This window comes from Microcaecilia unicolor, chromosome 12 (assembly GCF_901765095.1).
Source record: "Microcaecilia unicolor chromosome 12, aMicUni1.1, whole genome shotgun sequence".
Lineage (NCBI taxonomy): Eukaryota > Metazoa > Chordata > Amphibia > Gymnophiona > Siphonopidae > Microcaecilia > Microcaecilia unicolor.
In genome coordinates, this window is record NC_044042.1 from 47,675,221 (window position 1) to 47,697,589 (window position 22,369).

The 22,369-nt window shown below is 44.0% G+C and overlaps 2 protein-coding genes across 3 annotated transcripts in view; both read right to left on the minus strand.

Moving 5' to 3' along the window:
• Nucleotides 1-1,389: 1,389 nt before the first annotated feature.
• Nucleotides 1,390-7,906, minus strand: APOA1 (apolipoprotein A1). Its single transcript, XM_030221945.1, has 4 exons — nucleotides 7,851-7,906; nucleotides 6,788-6,839; nucleotides 2,515-2,668; nucleotides 1,390-2,246 (listed from the first exon to the last, which is right to left on the minus strand). Exons 2-4 carry the CDS (start codon nucleotides 6,828-6,830, stop codon nucleotides 1,721-1,723), a joined length of 723 nt encoding a protein of 240 aa, XP_030077805.1. The 5' UTR covers nucleotides 6,831-6,839; nucleotides 7,851-7,906; the 3' UTR covers nucleotides 1,390-1,720.
• An 86-nt stretch (nucleotides 7,907-7,992) lies between these two features.
• Nucleotides 7,993-22,369, minus strand: part of SIK3 (SIK family kinase 3) — a 454,627-nt gene continuing 440,250 nt past the window's right edge. The window contains exons 24-26 of one of the 2 annotated variants that reach the window (XR_003944053.1): nucleotides 17,231-17,391; nucleotides 10,665-10,743; nucleotides 7,993-9,152 (exon numbers count right to left, since the gene is read on the minus strand). Coding sequence is in view for 1 of the 2 variants with exons in the window: in XM_030221942.1 (XP_030077802.1) it covers nucleotides 17,234-17,391 (158 nt within the window). In the remaining variant the exon portion in view is untranslated. Of the gene's footprint in view, nucleotides 9,153-10,663; nucleotides 10,744-17,230; nucleotides 17,392-22,369 lie in introns of those variants that run through there. The other variant, XM_030221942.1, reaches the window with a different exon arrangement.

The following is a 22,369-nucleotide window of genomic DNA, read 5'->3' on the forward strand; positions in this document are numbered from 1 at the left end:
CCTTAGGGACTAGTTTGATGCTGCCATCGAGACTGTGAATTTTGCTTATACAAATATGATTCAGGGAGCCAGAGTAAGAACAGCCCTTGCACCCTCACTGTTCAGCCCTGCATTCAACTCTATTACCAGAGCACGGAACTGTAACCATGCCCCTTTCTGTCTTTGAATTTAACCCTACAAAGTGCAAGACCTTTCCTACCCCTTGAATAAAAACATACTCGAAACGAAACCCTAAAAGATGGAAGTTTTACCTTAACACTTACTGCTGACTTTCAGCAGCTTGTTTCTAGGGTGGGCTCTTTTTGTATTTCATAACAAGCCATCAAGGTTAAGTATAAATATGTGAGTTGTGCACGTGCGGTGCTTCCATGAGGTAAGGACAGACTGACTCCATTTACTCATCACGTACAAAGTCAGAAAGGATCACAACTTGCTGCATAAGAAGGGATCTTTGGGAAGTGTCTGTGCAGGGCTGCAGAGAGACATAGCAGGTCCCAGGGCAGAACAGGACTGCCACAAGCCGCCCCCTCGCTCGCACCACTGCTCCTGTCCACCCCCTTACCTTTCAGTCTTTGCCTCCAGGGAGGGTGCCCAGCAAGCTGCTTCCCGCAAGCCTGCTCCCATGACCGTGTCCTCTCCTGCTGCTGTCCGTGCTGGGAGTCAAGACCTGGATGACTGCATTAACCCAATAACACGCTAATTCAATCATCTGGGTCCTGGGCAGCACGCAGAAGTAGGGGAGGACAGATCCGGAAGCAGGCACCAGGAAGAAGCTTGCCAGTCCTGGGTCTGCCACCCCCACGGAGGCTGGGCCTGGTGAATTTTGCCCCCCTTCTCGGTGGCATATTGAAAGCCAAACAGCTAAAATTCTGATATTAGTTCTCTCTGATGCAGACATTGCCCTACAATTCTGTACAGTCTACAAAATACCTGGACACGTCTTTCACACAGCAGACACTAGGCAGCACAGGGACTAACTTTTCAAGAGGACTGAAAGTATTTATTTATTATATTTGTATCCCGCACTTTCCCACTAAAAGCAGGCTCAATGCGTAATAGGTAACAGAATTTTGTTATGTAAAGTAGGAAATTAAGTATAACATAATAATAGGATGGATGGGTAGTAATAGGATGGATAGGTAGGTAGAGACAGGTGATAGAGAGAGGAAGGTAAGGTGGGAGATAGAGTTTTGGTCAATGTCGCTTTCTCTTCAGTATATGTAAGGTAGATGGGTTCAAGAGATTAATCTGGGTCTTTTGGGTAGGCTTGTACTAAGTACTAAGCTCAACCCAAAATTACCCATCCCTGGAAGCTTGCAGTACTCCATGTCATTCATCTACCCAGTCTCTGTCCACTTAGAAGTAAACTGATGAGATTTGCAAAATACAATCATTTAAAACAGTTCAATATTTTATTAAGCAGAACAATGGGCAAAGGACAGACAGAACACAGACACTGAGTTAGGGAGATGTGCCCATGAAAGCAGCAGGGAGGAGTAACAAGATCTATCTATGTACAAATTACGAAAGCAGAGTATCTGAAGCTATTATAAAACACTGGGGAAAGGGGAAAAGGGGATTGCTGGAGCTATTACCCATATACAAAAAATATGAGAGAAGGCACCACCTTTATTCAATATGGGAGCAGCATTTAATACATGGGCAGATATTTCAAAGACTTAGAAAGCTATCAATGAAGAGACAGTGCAGAAGCTAAATACTATTTATGGTGAGGAAGCCAAGGCATTTCGGATTTAATTATTTCTTCTATAGTCTTAAACGAGTCTTGGAATAAGGTCTTTGCTTTGTGCACCAATGGCTTCAACTGATCCAGGAAGGTATTTATGGTCTTAGCCTTCTCTTGCAGCTCCTTCCTCTTCCGTCGTATCTCTTCTGTAACCGGAGCCAAATCTACCCGTAAAACATCTGCTTCAGCACGTAGCTTGTCACGGAATTCCTCAGCCAAGGGCCGGATCTTCTCTCTGACGGTATCAATGTTCTCTTTGGCTTGTTGTTGCAGCTGTTGGTACAGGGATGTCACTTTTTCCTGGTATATTGTGACCTGGTCACTCCAGCGTTGGTGGAACTGCTCCACAATGGGATTGATCTTCTCTTCCACACTGCTCAGATCCCCTAACAGCTCCTTTTCTACCCGTTTTCTGACATTCTCCACATATGGCTGAACCTTTTTCCCCAGGTTCACGACATTGCTGCTGAAATCATCAAACTTCTCAGCAATCTGCAGGCTTTGAAAGAGACAAAACACAGTTAGAGGGACTCTTGATTTTCATGCTTTCATTCTTCCTAGCATCACCAATCAGTCCCTCTCTGATATTCTCTCCTCTGCATTACTTACAAGGACTCTTCTATTCTGCCCTTTATATGATAATTTGGTTCTCCTGTTTCTTTAATGTTTCTTTTCATATTTTATTTTGAGATAGACAAAGATAGATGGAGGAAATTCCTCCACATAATGACTTATCTAGATGGCTTCTCCAATGCCTTAGAACTTACTCAAGGCCTCTGCCAAAGTCAGAAGCCTCCAATTGGGTCAACTTTTCCTTGCCCAATTCGTGTATTTTCTTCAAGTACCCACTGACGAGTTCTTTGAAGCGATCAGTTGGAGTTTGGGGCTCCTCATTCATCCACAGGTAGCGAGCCTGAGTCCCTGCACAAAAAGGAGAAAAAAAATGAACAGTAGAGAGCAGAGCACTGGAGTCCCAGTCCCTGCCTGAACAGTTAGCTTTCCCAGTGGAGAGAGGCAGAGACATACCAAATGGATTTGCACTGGGACCATTGTTATTTAACTTATTCATTCATATAGTAACATAGTAGATGACGGCAGATAAAGACCTGTATGATCCATCCAGTCTGCCCAAGAAAAACTCATTACATAAGGTTTCCTTTGGGAATCGCCCGCTATTTCCACCTCAGTAATTTTTACTGGGGTGGAAATAGCAGCAGGTTGCCTCCAGGAACTTTAGTGCATCGGCCCCTATGTAGTCTAAGAGCTGGAAGAAATATTACAACTGAGGGGCCAACATAATATGCTGTGTTTTAAGAATGTGCATGGAAAAATCAGTGCAGTTTAATGCATGCTAAAATTAACCAACCATTCTACCCTTGATGTAGTAAACTAATGCAATGCAAATGACCCACACAAAGCTATAGTAATATGCATACAGTTTTTTTTTTAATTCTTTATTGATTGTTTTAAATATAATTAACAAGGATATCCTTGTAACAGAAACACAGGCAAATAATAATACAGTAATATTCTCATCACTAATTTTTAAGCATTTATAAAGGAAAATTTAAAAGAAGAAAACTAATAAGACAAGAAGATTTAGAATTTAACCATTCAGTAGGCCAATATGCTCATATCACCCCTTTCCTCAAGTCACTTCACTGGCTTCCGATCAGGTACCGCATATAATTCAAGCTTCTCCTACTAACCTACAAATGCACTCAATCTGCAGCCCCCTCACTACCTCTCTACCCTCATCTCCCCTTACGCCCCTACCCGTAATCTCTGATCACAGGACAAATCCCTCCTCTCAGTACCCTTCTCCACCACCGCCAACTCCAGGCTCCGCCCTTTCTGCCTCACCTCACCCTATGCCTGGAATAAACTCCCTGAGCCCATACGCCAAGCCCCCTCCCTATCCATCTTCAAATCCTTACTCAAAGCCCACCTCTTCAATGTCGCTTTCGGCACCTAACTATTGTACCTCTACCCAAGAAATCTAGACTGTCCAAATTTTTGACTGACTGCACTTTTTGTCCTTCTTGTCCTTTAGATTGTAAGCTCCTTTGAGCAGGGACTGTCCTTCTTTGTTTCTTGTACAGCGCTGCGTAACCCTGGTAGCGCTCTAGAAATGTCAAATAGTAGTAGGCAAAAATACATATCCTTTCTTAGACCCCAAATAAAAAAAGGGGGGGGGGTGATGAATTAGAGAAGTAATCAAATAAGTAATATTAAGCTGAAAGTAAAGCCTGCCTAACCTCCAGGTATTTCTATACATTATTTCAATTGTTTCAATTCTAGAAACGACTTCAGATGTTCCAGTGAAAAAAAGTATATTGTCACGTTTTCAAAGCTGGAAACTGGGTTTGTGAGCCCTTAGGCCACTGCCGAGGAGTGGCAGGCAAAACCACCCCACACCAGGGACAGGGCAGATCTCTGACAAACAGATAGGCTTCACCTGCACCTGGCCACTTTCCACCAAGAGTTGAGCTCAAGGCTTCAGGTGGCCGGCAGGACTGGCTAACAGCTAGGCAGCACAGGGACAGCAAGGCAGGGAAAGGATAGGCCAAAGGACAGGACTGAAAGCTGCGAGCAGCCACTGAAACAGGGAACAAACACAGCTAGACAGGAGACTGAACTGAAAGCTGCAAGCAGCCACTGAAGCAGGGAACAAACACAGATAAACCCAGAACTAGACAAAGACATACGAACAAGACACAAAACTGGGAAACAAGCAATACAGTAAACAAGCAATACCCTAAACTAAACAGAGACTAACTAGAACAGGCAAGACTTCAGGCAAGAACTTGAGCAAGGAAACAACTCAGGCTGAAGTGCAAAAGCACCAACATACCAGGGCCTTAGACGCAATGCAAAGGCAAAGCAGCAAGGTTTCAGAATGGCTAATAAGCCCAGCAGCACCTGGAGCTCAGCTGCAACCATCACCAGGAAACTACGGGTGCTGTGTAGGTTCAATCCAAGCAAGCAAGTCTGGCAGCCCGGAAGATCCGGACCGGACTGGCCTGAAATCTGGAACGGGTGACGGTCCACAGCAGTCCTGGTTCTGGCCACCAGAGGGCGAGGTGAGCACATATATTTAGTTTGACCCAATTTTACTACACATTTGCAAGGGTATGCTAGAAAAAAAGAACCCCAATATCTATTGTCTTTTGTTTCAAAACAAGAAACACTTTTCTTTTTTGTTGTGTTTGTTTGGTCACGTCAGGATATATCCAAACTTTAGAACCACAAAATTGAGCTTTAGAGTTTCTAAAATAAAGTCTTAGAATTGTATTATAGTCCTGCTCAAAAACAAGTGAAATAATCATTGTAGCTCTGTCCATTATTATTTCAGAGGATTGCTCCAATATATCAGAAATGTTTTGCAAATCAGGAATATCATTTTCAGCACCTCGTAATTCTCCTTTAGATTTAGGAATATAATAAATCTTATTTACCGGGGGTATAGCCTTGGGAGGAATTTTCAGAATTTCAGTCAGATATCTTCGAAATGTATCTGAGTTACCCCAGCTAACTTTGGAAAATTTAAAAGAAGGAGATTGAGGCGTCTATTAAAATTCCCAATCTGCTTGATTTTTCTTCTTATATCTGTATTATCTTTAATAATCACATTTTTAAAGTCCTTAAATAAATCAACTTCTTTTTGCAAGGTTGTTACTTGCTTTGTTAAATCTTCTTTGACGGAGTCTACAGTTGATTTTAATCCTTCAAATTTAGTATTAAGATTTTCAACATCACCTGACGTCTTTTGTAGTGTAGTATTAATCCGGTCTAACATCACCCATAACGTTTCCAGAGTCACCTCCGAACTCTTTGCTGAAGAAAGCAAAATTCCTTCAGCTTTCAACGTCGATTGTTGCATGCCTTGGTCCTCGCTGGTCGCCCCTTCCGACACACTTCCGGGGTCAGTGGGGTTTCCCACTAGGGCCGCTTTCGACGCTGGGCAAGGAGGGATCAACAAAAGTGGTGGTGGAGACAGGGAGGCTTCCTCTCCTGGCAGGGAGTCCACTTCTCTGGAAATCCCCGCTATGGGATCCTCTCCCCGTTGAGACCTGGAGATACCGGGGAAGTAGCACTCCAATGACAACTGGGTTGGAGAAGAGGTTGAGGTGGGCTGAGGAACTAACCTCAACGTTCCTTTTCGCTTAGAGTGTGGCATTTTGAAGAAAATAGATTATTGCAGCCCAAAAGCGATTAGAGTGCTTTAACGACCAACCGGTCCGGCAGCCATCTTGACACGCCCCCTATGCTGGGAACTTTTAAAAAGAAAAGCTGATGCAGATATATGCATACAGTTTTATGCATCAACTTATTTATTCACTGCACCCCAGCAATGATTGGTCCCTTGTCTGTGAAGGGGCCCATTCTCATTCAGCATTGATCTGGATAAAGAAACAATGACTGAGATGACTAGATGACACAAAGTTATTCAAAGTAAACAAGCAGGAAATGAAGACTGGGAAACTCGGCATCTAATTAGCAGATGAAATTAAAGTGGATAAGTGAAAAGTTAGGCACACAGGGAAAAAAAATCCCAACTGCATGCATTATGAGTTACCACTTAGGAAAAGGACCTTGGAGTCATTGCTTATAGTACATAGAAATCTTCAGCTCAGTGTGCAGCAGCAGCAAAATCAGCAAAGAAAATGTTAGGAATTATTTGGAAAGAAGTAGAAAACAAATCTGCAAATATCAACATGTTTCTGTGTGGATCCAGAGTTCTGATTATTCACCTCAACTAAGTACAATGAAGGGTAATAAGTGATAAAGGCACAAAACACCTCCCTTATGAAGAAAACTTAAACATACTGAAGAGGTAACAGAGGGGAAATATATATATGAAAGCAGCACAGGATTATAGGACTGACATTATGCCTTCTTGAGGAACCTTTTTTTTTTTCTCTTAAAGACTTCAGATAGAAGATTACAGACGAAGCTTTTTAGACAGAGTATTTCAGCACAGAAAGGTGCTAGACATAATATTTAGAATATACCTTTAGTAGAGTGAAGCACAGTTACCTGGGAGGAACAGCAAGGTGAAAATGGCAGCAACCAGTTTCATGTCTGCAGCCTGGAAAAAGACAATATTTAGTAAGTCTTGCAAAGTGTCCATCCCTGAGATATACTGATGCAGAGTGAGAATCTCTTATGCTATGAGTGGTTTTGTACATTTTTTCAGTATGTCACCAGGATTCTTGGTGGCATTCACTGTTCTAAATACAAAAGTGTGAAACTGAACCCATTTGTATTTTTAATTCTGGATGTAAAATATAGGTACTGGGTTTTCACCTCTTGCATTCTGACATCACAAGCTTGTGCTTTAGACTCTCTTACAAATAAAAAAAAAAGCTGTAACATGAAAGCTTATATAAGCACTGGATTTGTCTGAGAGAAGACTACCATCAGATCGTAGACAGCCACAAGAAGATGTGCCATCATGCCCTATGAATTTCTAAGCCCACAGAAAAAGATCTGACCTGCTGTTTACCAGGTAGGGTCTTGTGTGTGTGTGTCTCTCTGCTCACATCACCTTACGATCCAGCTTCAGATTCAGCAATGTTCCCCAAAGACATGAAAGGCAACACAATTCTTCCCATATAGATAATACACACTAACGAACTGAGGATTTATCCTCTACCCACCCACTAAGTCTTTACACACTCTTGCTGTGACTGGTCTCCAGAAGAAACCTGCAACCTCCCAGCTTGCTTCTGATGAAAGGAATGTACTGAGCTGTAAGGCTGGAGTCCAAGGACTATACTGAAACTAGCACACTGCCTTATTACACAGATTTTATTATTCTGTGCTTCAGTTAAATCGTGTTCTTCTGAACACAGTAACTGGTGAACATAAACATATACACAATTCTGCCATTAAATATTCCCAACAGTGAACATTTTTCAATTTATTTGTCTAAAAAGTTCCCTTTCATGAAGGTGTATCAGACAGGAAATTCCTCCTTAGGCACCTGCAAATAACCTGTTACTTTTATGCAACATTGGGTCTGCATTATAATACAAATAATTATCACATATGAAAACTGGGTGAATGTGAGTGTGATAAGTATTAATGTGGCTCTTACCAGTGTATGCAGCTCCTGAGGAAAAGCGTCTGATCACTGCTCATTCTGGGCCGCTATTTATACCAGCACAAGGAGAAATTGCAGAACAGCAAAACACTTCAATTCTGACCATGTGGCACTTGGAGTTCAAGGATCAAAACAGCCCAACCCTGTGTACAGGGGAGGGAGCACTGCCTGCCAGTCAGCTCAATTGCCAACAAAAACCCTGTCCTGGAAATCTACTCTCTTGATTTTCCAAGGAAACAGAAATCAGTGCACTCGAATAACCATGCCTCAAAATGAAGGAGGATCAGCAACTTCACTACGATTACAACATACAACAGTAACACAAAAATGGAGGGTTTTCACTGGTGTCTGCTTCTTCAGCTGGCAGATCACAAATCGCATTACAAGCCCAACACAGAACCATTCAAGGGTGTGTGGACCCAATGAGATATGGCATACAGTTCAAGGTTAATATCCATCCGTATAAGACAATGATGTAAAGAGAAGACCAGTGCAGGTTCATCAGCACAATTTTATTTATCATGATCTCACTTTCCAACTAATTTACTAGTTGTAAGTGACCCACAAAAAATTAATAATAATAATAATAGACTAATGATCACTGAAACAGTATTTTTCCTGCTTTGTTTTTCTAGTCCAACATAAATGAGAAAAGAAAAAATACTTCAGACATTTCCAAAAAACAGAAATAATAGTAAAGTATATTAATATACATTCCACATATACTGTGTGTATTGATTGCTACAATACAAAGCAATGATAAAAAGTGAGAGACCGGAGTTGGCACGGCCAAAATTCACCGTTTTTTTTATCTTTTATTTTTGTTTTGTTTAACTTATCTTGTAGAAGAGCAGACAGCCCTCCTAGATATACAGTGCCAGGTAAACAAAAAGTTGTGTGTGTGTACTCCTATACACACATAAAGTGAGTTCACTGTTATAATCAGTACCTTCCTGCCCATCAGCTGCTGAAGTATGGCACAGTCATGGGGTAAGGTGAGGGTAGGTTGGCAGGGGAGGTCTTAAGTCTCTCTTGCAATATCCCACACTGTTGTTGTAGAAATATTGTTATGCAACACCAGCTGAAACTGCTGCCACTTTTCCAGAGAAAGGGTCTGGGATAGACACACATCTGTGCTTGGACAAATTCCATTTCTGTTTTTGTTGTGATCCAATTGCAGGAGGAGAATGAAAAAGGGGCAAGAAAGGAGGAGCCATATCCAAAGGAGGAGCCATTGTCAGGCTGTTCTGTAATGGAGAACTCTGGAACATGCTGTCAATACCTCACATTTTCTTCCTTGAAAAAAAAGATATGAATCCTCTTGCTTTTGTAGGAAAAGCAAAGGTATTTTTATTTATAGTTTATCATGCGTGTCTGTGTGTGTGTGTGTATATATATATATATACACACACACACACACACACACACATATATACCTATCTAGACATGTGATATACTACATCTAAGTGTATCCCCATTCCTGATGAAGGCTTTGGTTCATGGCTGATCACAAAAGAAACACAACAGAAAAGGTTTTTTGAAATCATTATAAGGAAAGTTCTAAGCAATGTGCGAAAAAGGAGGAGACATGCATCACTTGTTACACGAGCAATACCAGTTCACAATTATCAGGGCATTTAAAAAAGACAAATTAAAATACTTCTAGAAAAAAAGGAAAGTGCAAGTTAACAGGTTTAGCTGAAAACAGTTTTAGTTCTTTTTCTCTCAAAACACAAATTTTGTTTGTCTTTTATTAAACAACAAGAAGAAGAAAAACATTAATAAAAACCACAACCACCACCATTTACCAAAACAGTTCTTACATGATTAGGAAGAAAAACAAGTCAGACTAACAAGAAACAACTTTTTCCGGTCTTCAACTGCAAAAGTACAGACTGTTTTTGTTGGTTAGAAGGGAAGAGGAGTGTGTTTGTGTGTATATATATGTAAATACATATACGGTACACATATGTACAGAAAAATCCCAGCTTTGCACAATGACATTAGAAGAATGAAAAACAGCAAAAATGAGGTGAGAGGACTCACAGCACAGGTAAGGAGGACAGTCTGTACAAACTATGAAAACAGTCTTCTTTGCATGTTGGAGAAAGGATTAGTTTAATTTCTATAATTTTTAAGGGGGGTTCGATTTAAAGTTCTTTTTTGCTCTTTTAATTTGAAGAGAACATTAATTTTGCTCACAAATTGGTCAGCTTGGGAAAAAAACAGAAAGTCTTCACTAATTTACTCTGTGTATATGTATGTGAATCTTCACTGCCCTGTCCTTCCACGTGTCCCTTGTGATCTGCTGAATGTCTGTTTTCCATAAAGGGATCCCCCACCACACCATCTCAACAAAATGTGGTGTGGAAATCCCATTGTCAAGTTTTCAGCATCCCTGCTTATTGCTCAGACTACAGGGAGGGGTTCCCTCCTCCTCTCTGCTCACCACTACCAGTCCTACGTGCCCCCTTCTCCTGAACAGCACAAAAAGAAGAATCTACTCTAACTAAACATATATATATATAAAATAACCTCTCCGTTTTGGGATGAGGCAGTGCTAGGGAGAGGAAGAAAAAGGTTTGCTAGACTCCACAATTCAAAGATCATTTGGTGTTGTATTAAAAAAAATTATATATATATATATGTATATCAAGTCTGTGATTTTCTTTGAGAACTTTTGGAGTTTCTTGAGAACATTTTACAAGACAGGTGAAGATGGCAAAATTAAAAAAATTCATAATTATAAAAAAATAAAAATGACAAGACAGATGTATTCTGCAAGGAGGAGGCCTGGGTGAGAAATACCGGGGGAATTTGGCGTGATGCTGCTAGATACTGTCGGCTTACAAATGGAATCTTTTCATTTCAAAGCTGTACAGAGAACCTGAGAGAGAAAGAGAAAAGTAGGTTTAAATCTAGGATTTGTTATTAATAATAATCTGGGTTTTCATTTAAAATGTGACCTCAGCCTGCTTTACAGTATTATCCAGGCAAAATTTCTGTAGCTTGGTCCAAAGGAAAGAAATTACAACCTCCATTACTGAGCACAAATGTTATAACCCGCAGAAGCATCGCTTACAAAGCTTAGACGTTGAGAGGCTTTGCTAAGTACTGAGAAGATTTGAAGTTTATGACTAGAGAATGACACGGGGACAGGGACCCACAGTAACTGCGGGGATGGGGACGGAGTGGGGACACATCCCACAGGGATGGGACAGGGATGGAGACAGAGCCCACAGGGACGGGGACAAATTTTGTCCCTTGCGTCATTTTCTACTTTGAAGCCTGTTAATGAAAGGGCCTGTTATTTATGTTTGAGAGATGCCTACAATGATATTTTGATTTTTTGGAAAAACAAGCAAACATGCTGGCCACAACTAGCAAAATTTGCATGGGGGATTCTGTACATTCTGCTACCAGTACATCTTCTATTGCAGAAAGGACTGTGGAAGACAGGAGAGCTAGACTGAATCCTGAGATTGTTAATGACTTCCTATTCATCCACAGATTAAAAAATCATAACAGTGCTTCATAGGGCATATTTCTCCCCTCTAGGGCACACAGAAAGGGTTGTATTTTGTACCCCTGGACATTTTAACAGGGTGAATTAAGAATCCTTGGGGTAGTAGAAATCAGCTATTGATTGAAGATTTAAATATAAAATCATAAGTGTTTGAGGCTTCTGCAGATGAGGACAGAGCCCACGGGGACAGGGCAGGGACGGAGACAGAACCTGCGGGGATGGGGACAAACTTTGTCCTTGTGTCATTCTCTATTAATGCCTGTAGAAAGGATCAGCCCTAAGCCAAATGAAGTTATGCAGGAGAGGGGAAGGTCCCTTCTTAAGAAGGTGCTGGTGGTGGGGAGGGGGGGAAGAGATGTTCACCTCATAAAACTTCTTTGACCTTTACTCCCTGCTTCAACCAAAGGGTGAAAGGGCGTCTACATCATTCAGACAGCTTCCTCTCTGACCCAACATTCAGCTTCATAATCTTCATAATGACAGCGTTCTATATAGTACTGCCCAGAAGGAACAAACATCCCTTGAAGCACCTGCATCACAGTCAACTTTATCCACAGATCCCTCCTGAAAATATTAAACTTGACAGTCATTTCCCTTCTCAAAAGCCAGTCAGCCATCAACCCGCTTTTCTAACAGGGCTGGATTAAAGCACAGACAAACTAGGCACATACTTAGGGGCTGAAAAGTTCAGGAGGCCTGGTGTGATACCTTTTTTCCAGGCCTGTTTTTAAAAGACATTTTCTGCCTCTGAGAGCTGCATGCCCCAATAACTGTGGATGAGATGATGGCCAGTCTAGAGCAATAGCAGATATCCCATTCTTCAGCTTGCCTCTCATCTCTTTTTTTCCCCAGGCACAGGTGCTTTCCTGATGTCTCTTCCTCATCCTCAACCCCCCACCCCCATCCCATGCAGTCCTAGTGTCTCTGCCTCTCCTTTTGCCCTCTCTCCCAGTGGTCCCAATGTCTCATCCCAAGAGCAGTACTTTAAACTTGCCTTTGTGGCCATCTCCAGCTGGCTACGGACCTTCCCTCTGCTGCCTTATGCTCCAATGGAAACAAGAAGCTGCATCAGAGGAAGCAGGAAGTGTCAAAGGGATAGCCCTGGGCTGGCTGGAGGCCACGTGTACTTAGTGCTTCCTGGGGGAAGAGAGAGAGGAAAAGACCCCGGAACAAACAGAGGATGGGGAGAGATGTAGTGATTGCCAAGGGAGGGGGGTAGCAGGTGCAGAGTCTACCAGGGGAGTGGGATAGAAGGCAGAAGGAGAGATGCTAGGACAGCAAGGGGAGGAAAAAGAGTAATTGGGTATTATTTGCTAATTTTCTTCCTTTTAGTTTCTCCAGACAGGCACAGACTTATGGGTTATGCTCCTCTACCAGCATGTGAAGACTGAGAACTACTGACTTGTAAGTCACCTATAAGTAGGCTGTGCAGTCCCCAAATAGCCAAGCAGAAGCTCCTTGCCAAAAGCAAGCACACTTATCCTTCTCAGCGCTGAAGGCTCACCAGCTAACCCAGAGAACCAAATGCTGCTGCCCAGGTTACAAACTGAAAACTCCCCTGCCACAGATAAGTCTGCCGGAACACCAGTCCTCAAAAATCTTTTTTTTTTCTTCTTTTTTTAAACTTATAATAAAAGGAAAAGCAATTCCCAGCAACAACCAGATTCCACAGTTTTGACCGGGAAATCAGAGACTGACTATTCATACCAGCAGAAACAATGCACAGCACCAAGACACGGGTGGGTCCTGTGCCTTTCTAGAGGAACTAAAAGAAATAAAATTAGCAGGTAAGACCTAATTATCTCCTTCTATAGCATCCCTCCAGACAGGCACAGATGAATGGGAAGTACCAAAGTACCTACCTGAAGCACATGTGCTCCAAACTCCACATCCTGCTGCGCTTGACCATCTATCTGATAATGACGAACAAAGGAATCAAGGATGACCACGCTACTCCATAGTTGGAAACAAAGAGCACTCCGCCCACAAAGTCACCTGCCCCTGCCAGAATGAGCTTTAATGAAAGCAGGTACTGGCCTCTTTTTCAATAGATAAGCACACGTCACCACTTCTTTAAGCAAACGAGCAATGGTAGCTTTGGATGCCACCTCTCCCTTTCACTGACTACTCTGCAGAAAAGACAATCTGACCTAAGGAACTCCCAAGTCCTATCCATGTAAGTACGTAACACCCAAACATCTAATTTGTGCAGGTACTGCTGCTCTGCCAGGCCATCCCCACTGCCCAACACTACCAGCGAAATGAACTGATTGTGACATGAAAAGCTGACACCACCTTGGGAAAAAAAGATGGGACCGGCCTCAAAACCACTTGCTTTTTTAGAGAAAATTAAGAAAAGCGCATGACACGAAAGTGCCCGGAGCTCTAAAATGAGCCAGGCAAAGGTGATGGCGACCAGAAAAAATGTTTTAAAAGTAAGGTCCTTGAGAGTATAGTGCTCAAGGGGATCAAACAGAGGACAAATCCATACTGACAGCACCAGGTTGAGATCCCTAGAGGGAATCAACAAGTGAACAGGGGGATGGAAGAGACGAAAAGCTTGTAAAAAAACAATCGATATCAGGATGAGAAGCCAGCTGCTTACCTTGAACGATGCCACGGAAAATGGCTATAGCCGTCACATGCACATTCAAAGTCGATAAAGCCAAACCTTTTTCCAAATCATCTTGGACGGCCAAGGTTGAGCCAGAGCATCCAGACCCTCCGCAGCAACTAAAGAATCACGGGGCTATGGCATTTGACAAGATGGCCATCAGATCCATGACTGTAAATCCCCACCGTCAGATTACCAGCTCAAATGTGCTGTTCCCTAGGCACTACTCTCTGGGATCTAGCACATGTCTGCTCTGAAAGTTGGCCTGAACATTTTCCACTCCTACCACATGAGCCGTGGAGAGATAAAGGAAATGAACGTCATTCCACTCCAGCAGCAACACCGTCATCTGCGCCAAGATGCAACTCTTGGTGCCTCCCTGATGATGGACAAATGCTACTGCCGTCGCATTGTCTGAAAGGACTCAAATCACTTTGCTTTGAAGCAGATTGAGAAAGGCCACAATGCTCAACTCTTGCAGACTCAATACGCAGTGTTTTAACCTCTCTCTGGACATAAACTGCAGAAACGAAAGTGAAACCGGCGGCCAACAAACAGTGCACATCCCAGACAGAGGCTGTGGAAGACAGGTAGCTGAAAGGAAACATTTTCTCTTTTAGTTGTGAAGATCCTTTCACTTTCTCTTTGGGTTATATATTTATTTATGAGTCAAACGGAGCAGAAATAAACAGACCCCACAAGCTCTCAAAGCTGCTGTCCATGAGGACCTGGAGCAAGCAGCTGAGGCACCACTACAACTGGGGAGGTGGGGAAGGGACCTGGTCACCCAGGTGTAGCACCCCAAGGCTAATGAGACCCCCTCAGGCCCTCACCGCAGTCCAGCAAGAAATAAAAAATCAGCACTGAGAAGTAATCTTCCTTTTTTTATTTTTAAACCTATTTAAGAAACAATAACCAGACAAAAAGGTAAAAGTGCTAGAAATGACCCCCCAGGCCCACAAAGGGTCGAGACTGCACAGACTCACCACCTCTACATCTGCTGGAGCCAAAGAACTGACTGGCTCTAGGGGGACTGCACAACCCACTTATAGGTGACTTTTAAATCAGCAGTCTCCACCTGCTGGTACAGGAGCATAACCCATTCGTCTGTGTCTATTTGGAGGTATACTATAGAATGCTGGATCACAGCATTTAAGCACCAGCTGCTGCATTTTTAAAAAATACCCGGATACTGGCCACCAGCACTTATTCAAACACTGGGTGAATCTATTCATAAAGGCTTTTAATAAATCCCAATAAATAACCAATACCAAAATAACTACCTGGATAAAATTACAACAGCCTTTCTGCTGTCCTAACTTTATTCAGGAAGAACAAACCAGAAAGCAGACTGAGTTCAAAAGAGAAGTAATTTATTAAAACAATACCCGACGTGGCCACGTTTCGCCCTCAGGTTGCGTCAGGGGTAGAACTAAAAGGGGGTTAAAATGAAATATACCCCTCAAAGTAAAAAAATGTCAAAACACCTCTGCTTGCTTCTCTACTCTGCATTTGTCACTCCTGACTCCAGACAGTGCCAAGGCTGTTTGTCCAGATTTTCATTGGTGCTTTTAGGACACAGGAAAAACGTTTTCTGCACTACGTAAGTCATTTCATTTGTTCTTATTGTATTTACATTTCATATTATACATACAGTAAATATTCTAGACAGATTCCAACCAAGCACACACTTAAATTAGGCTCCTAAGTTTGGACAAATGAATAGTAGATCTAAACTTAAGAAAATGACTTAATAGTCCTAAATTCAGATGAATTTTCAGCTGAAACCTTAGGCTCCTAAATTTGGCTGAAAATAGGGGACAAATTTAGGCATCTAAATGGGATGAGGTCACCTTGGACACATTGGGGGAGATTCTATATATGGCGCCTAAAAAAAATGGCGCTGAGTATAGAATACACTTAGTTGATATTTCAGCACCTAAATCTACGTGCATCCATTTACACCAACGAAAACACGGCATAAATCTCGGCATATAGATTTAGGCACACTTGACCATATTCTATAACTCGGCTCCTAAATTTCAGAACACCCACAAAATGTCCATTTCCCCACCCATAACCGCACCTCTTTTTGCCTGTGAACGTTAGAAATTCAGCGCACACCGTTACAGAACATGCTTAGCGAGTTGTGTACCTAAATTCTAACCAGTGCCAATTAGTGCTCATTATTGCTTGTTAAGTGCTGTTATCAGCATTCATTTGCTTGTTAAATTGTGCATATTGTTATAGGTGCAAAAAATAGAATCCGGGAGATTATGGGGGTCAATTTATAAAGCATTTTCTATGTAAAAAGAATGTTTTGCATGTGGAAAATAGCTGTTTCATGAACATAACCAGCAGGTGACAGAAATGTAGCACTTTCTTTTACATAATCTGGAAGTAATTTTGCAAAGCTTCTGCTACATGTAAAGCCTGTTTTACATGCAAGAAGGCGCTTTTACAGAACTGCACAAGGCATATTCCAGTTTGCATTTATTAAATGGATTCCTAGCAGTGCACAACTGTTGTTGCACAAACTTACACCTGCTCTGAAAAAGGTGCTGATGTGAGCATGTATTCTACATCAAAATATATATATACATCATTATTCCACCTCCATTCCACCCAAACTATGCCTCTGGAATGCTTGTATATAGATTGCATAATAGTAGGTACACTCTTTCCATACATGTATGTGCTGCTGCACTTTTACAAAAGCTTTCCGGCGTATAAAACCAAATGTGGGGGGTAATTTTGAACAGACAAAGGAATGATGACAACCAAGAGGGACACCGTTATAGGAACTCCATGAAAACCACTTTATTCAATGCCAAGTGAAGCTGTATCTGAGATCTAGTTGACCTGATATAGGAATTCCATGACAATCACTTTACTCAACCAGATCTTAGATACAGCTTCACTTGGCATTGAATAAAGTGGTTGTTCTGGAATCTCTATACCTGTGTCCCATTTTTGGTTGTCACACTCCTTTGTCTGTTCTACTTACCTGTGGAGCTATCTCCTCTTTATTTGTCTGAAGGTAATTTTAGAACAATTTCCAAGAAGGCTTCCTGTTATGAAATTACCATCCACATCATAAATTTACTCATAAACCAGGGTTGAGAGCCTCTACACCTGTTCCAGGTACTGTGGATGGTTCTTTTATGGCACTCATTTGGGGTACAACAAAAGGCATCTCTATCTTACTAAAAGAAGAGACTTTTGTGTACTTACTCCTTACACTCCAGCCTGCTCCATGCCAAAGGGTAAATCTGGATGCTTGTAACTCAGCAGAATGTCTGTAATACATGTAGATGGGTAACAAGAATTGTTTAAATGCTGGCTGCCATCATCTAGGTCTGTGTGTTCCAGGCCATCTGGGTTCTCTTCATAGTCTGTAAAACAGAAAGCAAAGATAGGTTTATAATTTGATTCTATTGCTTATACTTTGTTTTTTTCAGGAAATCTTGAACACAGTGGCTTCCAACAAATAAAATATATAAATACAGTAGTACAAATTATAATTATCTACTATAATAAAACTCACCCTCAACGTTCTGAGGACACTAACGTCAGTGAAGCCAAGCCCTGACTTCCTTCAAAAAGGTTTGAAGGTTCGTGGTGGTGAAGCCACCAAAATCGCTCCGGGCCCCGCCCTCGAGGGCGGAGCAATGGCAGAACAACGAAGGGGTTGGCAGGGAGGGAGGTAGGGAGGTGTGGGGGGGTGGGAAATCGCTCCGGGCCCCGCCCTCGCGTCAAACATCATGACGGGGGTGGAGCAATGGAAGAATAACGAAGGGGTTGGCCAGGGAGGGAGGGAGGGGTGTTGGCGACGAACACCTTGCTAGCACCCGTTTCATTTGCTCTGAAACGGGCCTCTTTTACTAGTTACATATAAAACATAGCACAGAACAAACCGGAAAGACAATTTTTACAGCTTTACAAAAGATTGCAGAGCTGCAGATACATTGTACCTACAGAACTACAAGTTGATTTGGAGAGGGAAAGTCCTTGCAGAGTTTCCTTTTCAAAATCTCATGGGTGGCTATAATTTCTAATCCTGCATATTCTGTGAGCAAATTATGTGGGGTAAATCTACTACTATCAGGTATGGGAATTTCCTTAGGCTTATGTTTCTCTGCCTGCCCTTCCCCCTATATTGCCTCTATCCAAAGTGGAACATCACCATCTAATCAGCATGAGGTACTTTTCCTTGCAGACAGTGGAAGGTAATGTCCAAAGTTCCTGTCTCCATATGTTAAAAATACGTGCACAAAATCCCTTTGAAAATTGTCTTCATGATGACTTGAGCACACAATTATTCTCTAGTGTTGTGAGCTTCACTATTTTTCAAGTGGTGGCCACTTTGGCAAAAAGACTTCAATGTGAGAACCAAGGACAAAGCTCTACACTAGCACCCTCCTTCCACCAGTTGGGTCACAACTGCCTCTGGGCGAGTCTTCCACTCGCAAATTATCCCCAGTGATTTCTAGGTTACTGCAGCCACACTCCCAGTGGTCCCACAGTTCCCAGAAAGCACTCACAGACTCAACACACAAACCACCCGGATTCTTTTCAGTCCAGACAGAGAGGCAATAAAGCAAAGATACTTACCTGTAGCAGGTATTCTCCGAGGACAGCAGGTTGATTGTTCTCACATGTGGGTTGGCGTCCACGGCGGCCCCAGAAACGGAGATTTTCCAGCAAAAATGAAAAGCAAATAAAGCAGAACACAACAACTCCAAAGGGGAGGAGGGCGGGTGGGAAGATGGCCGAGCATGTGCGGTGTGTCCGTTCCGCACATGCTCGGCCATCTTCCCACCCGCGCGTGTCCGTTTCCGCCTCAGTTAAATGAAAAGCAAATAAAGCAGAACACAACAACTCCAAAGGGGAGGAGGGCGAGTTGGTGAGAACAATCAGTCTGCTGTCTTCGGAGAATGCCTGCTACAGGTAAGTATCTTCGCTTTCTTTGAGGACAAGCAGACTGCTTGTTCTCACTGATGGGGTATCCCTAGCCCCCAGGCTCACTCAAAACAACAAAGAAGGTCAATTGGGCCTCGCAACGGCGAGGACATAACAGAGATTGACCTATGAAGAACAGCTAACTGAGAGTGCAGCCTGGAACAGAATAAAAATGGGCCTAGGGGGGTGGAGTTGGATTCTAAACCCCGAACAGATTCTGAAGCACTGACTGCCCGAACCTACTGTCGCGTTGGGTATCCTGTTGAAGACAGTAATGAGAAGGGAATGTGTGGACAGAAGACCACGTCGCAGCCTTGCAAATCTCTTCAATAGTGGCTGACTTCAAGTGGGCCACTGACGCTGCCATGGCTCTAACACTATGAGCCGTGACATGACCCTCAAGAGTCAGCCCAGCTTGGGCATAAGTGAAGGAAATGCAATCTGCTAGCCAATTGGAAATGGTGCGTTTCCCGACAGCGACTCCCTTCCTGTTGGGATCAAAAGAAACAAACATTTGGGCGGACTGTCTGAAGGGGCTTGTCCGCTCCACATAGAAGGCCAATGCTCTCTTGCAGTCCAATTTATGCAACTGACGTTCAGCAGGGCGGGTATGAGGAAAGGGGAAAAATGTTGGCAAAACAATTGACTGGTTCAGATGGAACTCCGACACCACCTTCGGCAAGAACTTAGGGTGAGTGGGAAGGACTAATCTGTTATGATGAAACTTAGTATAGGGAGCATGGGCTACCAAGGCTTGAAGCTCACTGACTCTACGAGCTGAAGTAACAGCCACCAAGAAAATGACTTTCCAGGTCAAATACTTCAGATGGAAGGAATCCAGTGGCTCAAAAGGAGGCTTCATCAGCTGGGTGTGAACAACATTGAGATCCCATGACACTGGTGGAGGTTTGACAGGGGGCTTTGACAAAAGCAAACCGTTCATGAAGCGAACAACTAAAGGCTGTCCAGAGATAGGCTTACCCTCTACACGATAATGAAAAGCACTAATTGCACTAAGATGAACTCTTACGGAGTTAGTCTTGAGACCAGACTCTGACAAGTGTAGAAGGTATTCAAGCACGGTCTGTGGAGGAATCGCAGATACTTCCTGTGAGCTGGAAGTATCAGAATGTGAGTGTAAGCATCCTTAGAGCATTGCCAATCGTTTTTCTGAATCATGGGATGAAGGGTGCCCAGGGAAACCATCCTGAACTTTTCTCGGACCAGATATTTATTCAAGGCCCTTAGGTCTAGGATGGGATGCATCCCTCCTGTTTTCTTTTGCACAAGGAAGTACCTGGAATAGAATCGCAGCCCTTCTTGCCCTGGTGGTACAGGCTCGACCGCATTGGTGCTGAGAAGGGCGGAGAGTTCTTCTTCAAGTACCTGCCTGTGCTGGGAGCTGAAGGACTGAGCTCCCGGTGAACAATTTGGAGGACTGGAGATCAAATTGAGGGAGTACCCCAACCGGACTATTTGAAGAACCCACCGGTCGGAGGTTATGAGAGGCCACCTTGGTACGTTTATGGCAGCTATGCTCAGCTGGAGCCAGTCAAAAGCCCGTCCTTTGCTTTTGCTGGGGAGCTGCAGGGGCCTGTCTGGGCGCACGCTGTTGACGCGAACGAGTGTGCTGGGGCTGAGCCTGAGAAGGCTGTCGGGAAGGTGGATTGTACCTAAGCTTATTGTAAGCATAGGGAGCATTCCTCCTCCCCTTGAAAAATCGTCTACCTGTTGAGGTAGATGCTGAAGGCGCATGGTGGGAGAGTTTGTCGAAGGCGGTTTCCCGCTGGTGGAGCTGCTCTACCACCTGCTCGACCTTATCACCAAAAATATTATCCCCCCAGCAAGGAACATCCGCAAGCCGCTGCTGGACTCGATTGTCCAGGTCACAGGCGCGCAGCCATGACAGTCTGCGCATCACTATACCTTGAGCAGCGGATCTGGATGCAACATCAAAAGTGTCATAAGCACCCCTGGACAGGAATTTGTGACACGCCTTCAGCTGCCTGACCACCTCCTGAAAAGGCCTGGCGTGCTCCAGAGGGAGCTTATCCACCAAGTCCGCAAGTTGCTTAACATTGTTCCGCATGTGAATGCTTGTGTAGAGCTGGTAAGACTGGATTTTGGACACGAGCATAGAGAACTGGTAGGCCTTCCTCCCAAAAGAGTCTAAAGTCCTAGCCTCTCGTCCCGGGGGCGCCGAGGTGAAATCTCTAGTAATTCTAGCTCTCTTGAGAGCGGAATCCACAACCGCAAAGCATGAGGCAACTGCGGCCTCATCAACTCAGGGTCTCCGTGGATCCGATACTGGGACTCAGCTTTCTTAGGGATGGTGGGATTAGATAATGGTTTCATCCAATTCCTCAGCAATGTCTCCTTAAGGACATTATGCAGAGGGGCAGTGGATGACTCCTTAGGTGGTGAAGGAAAGTCCAGGACCTCAAGCCTCTCAGTCCTGGGCTTATCCTCACTAACCACAGGGAAGGGAATGCCCACAGACATTTCCCGGACAAAGGAGGAGAAGGACAGACTCTCTAGCGGAGAAAGCTTCCACTTAGGTGAAGGAGTGGGATCAGAAGGAAGACCACAAGACTCCTCAGAAGAGAAATATCTGGGGTCTTCTCCTTCATCCCAGGAGGCATCCTCCTCGGTATCGGACAAGAGTTCACGAACTACAGTCTGAAACCGGGCCTGTCTCGACGCCGAGTAACCATGTCCTCAATGGCGATGTCGAGAGGTCGACTCCCATGTCGGTGGCGACGAAGCTCCCTCCATCGACGTCGAGTCGACCTGGGTGGCAGCCGAGGCCGATGCTGCAAGTGGTACCGGCGTCAGAGACCTCACCACAGGCACTGAGCCAGCTGCCACTTCCGTCATCGGTACCGAGTGCGCAAGCACCCCCAGTACCGGAAGAGAGCGCTGCAGCAGCCCTTCCAGAAGTCCTGGAAGAATGGCTCGGATGCTCTCCCCCAGAGCCGCTGTCGAGGAAGGTTGTGAGGCAGGTGCAGGAGTCGAAGTCAGAATCTGTGAAGGCCTGGGAGGTGGTACCGGGCTGTCCGGAGATCGACGCACCGACACCTCTTGTATGGTGGGGGAGCGCTCCTCCCAGCGTCGACGCTTTCTGGGTGCCGAATCCTTCGACACCCCAGAGCTCCCGATACCGTGTCTCGAAGGAGACCGGTGCCGATGCTTTTTAGCCTTCGCTCGAAGCACGTTACCGGCACTCCTCGGTACCAACGAGGAGGACGTGGAATCCACACACCTCCTCGGCGTCGGGTCCGACAACGGTTGGTCCCGGTGGGCCTGCCCAGCAGGAGCCTTCTAGATAGGTGGAGACCCACTCGACAGCTCACTGCTCCCAGCTAAAGGTGAAGTTCGGACAGCCATTACCTGCGCTCCCGATGTTGATGC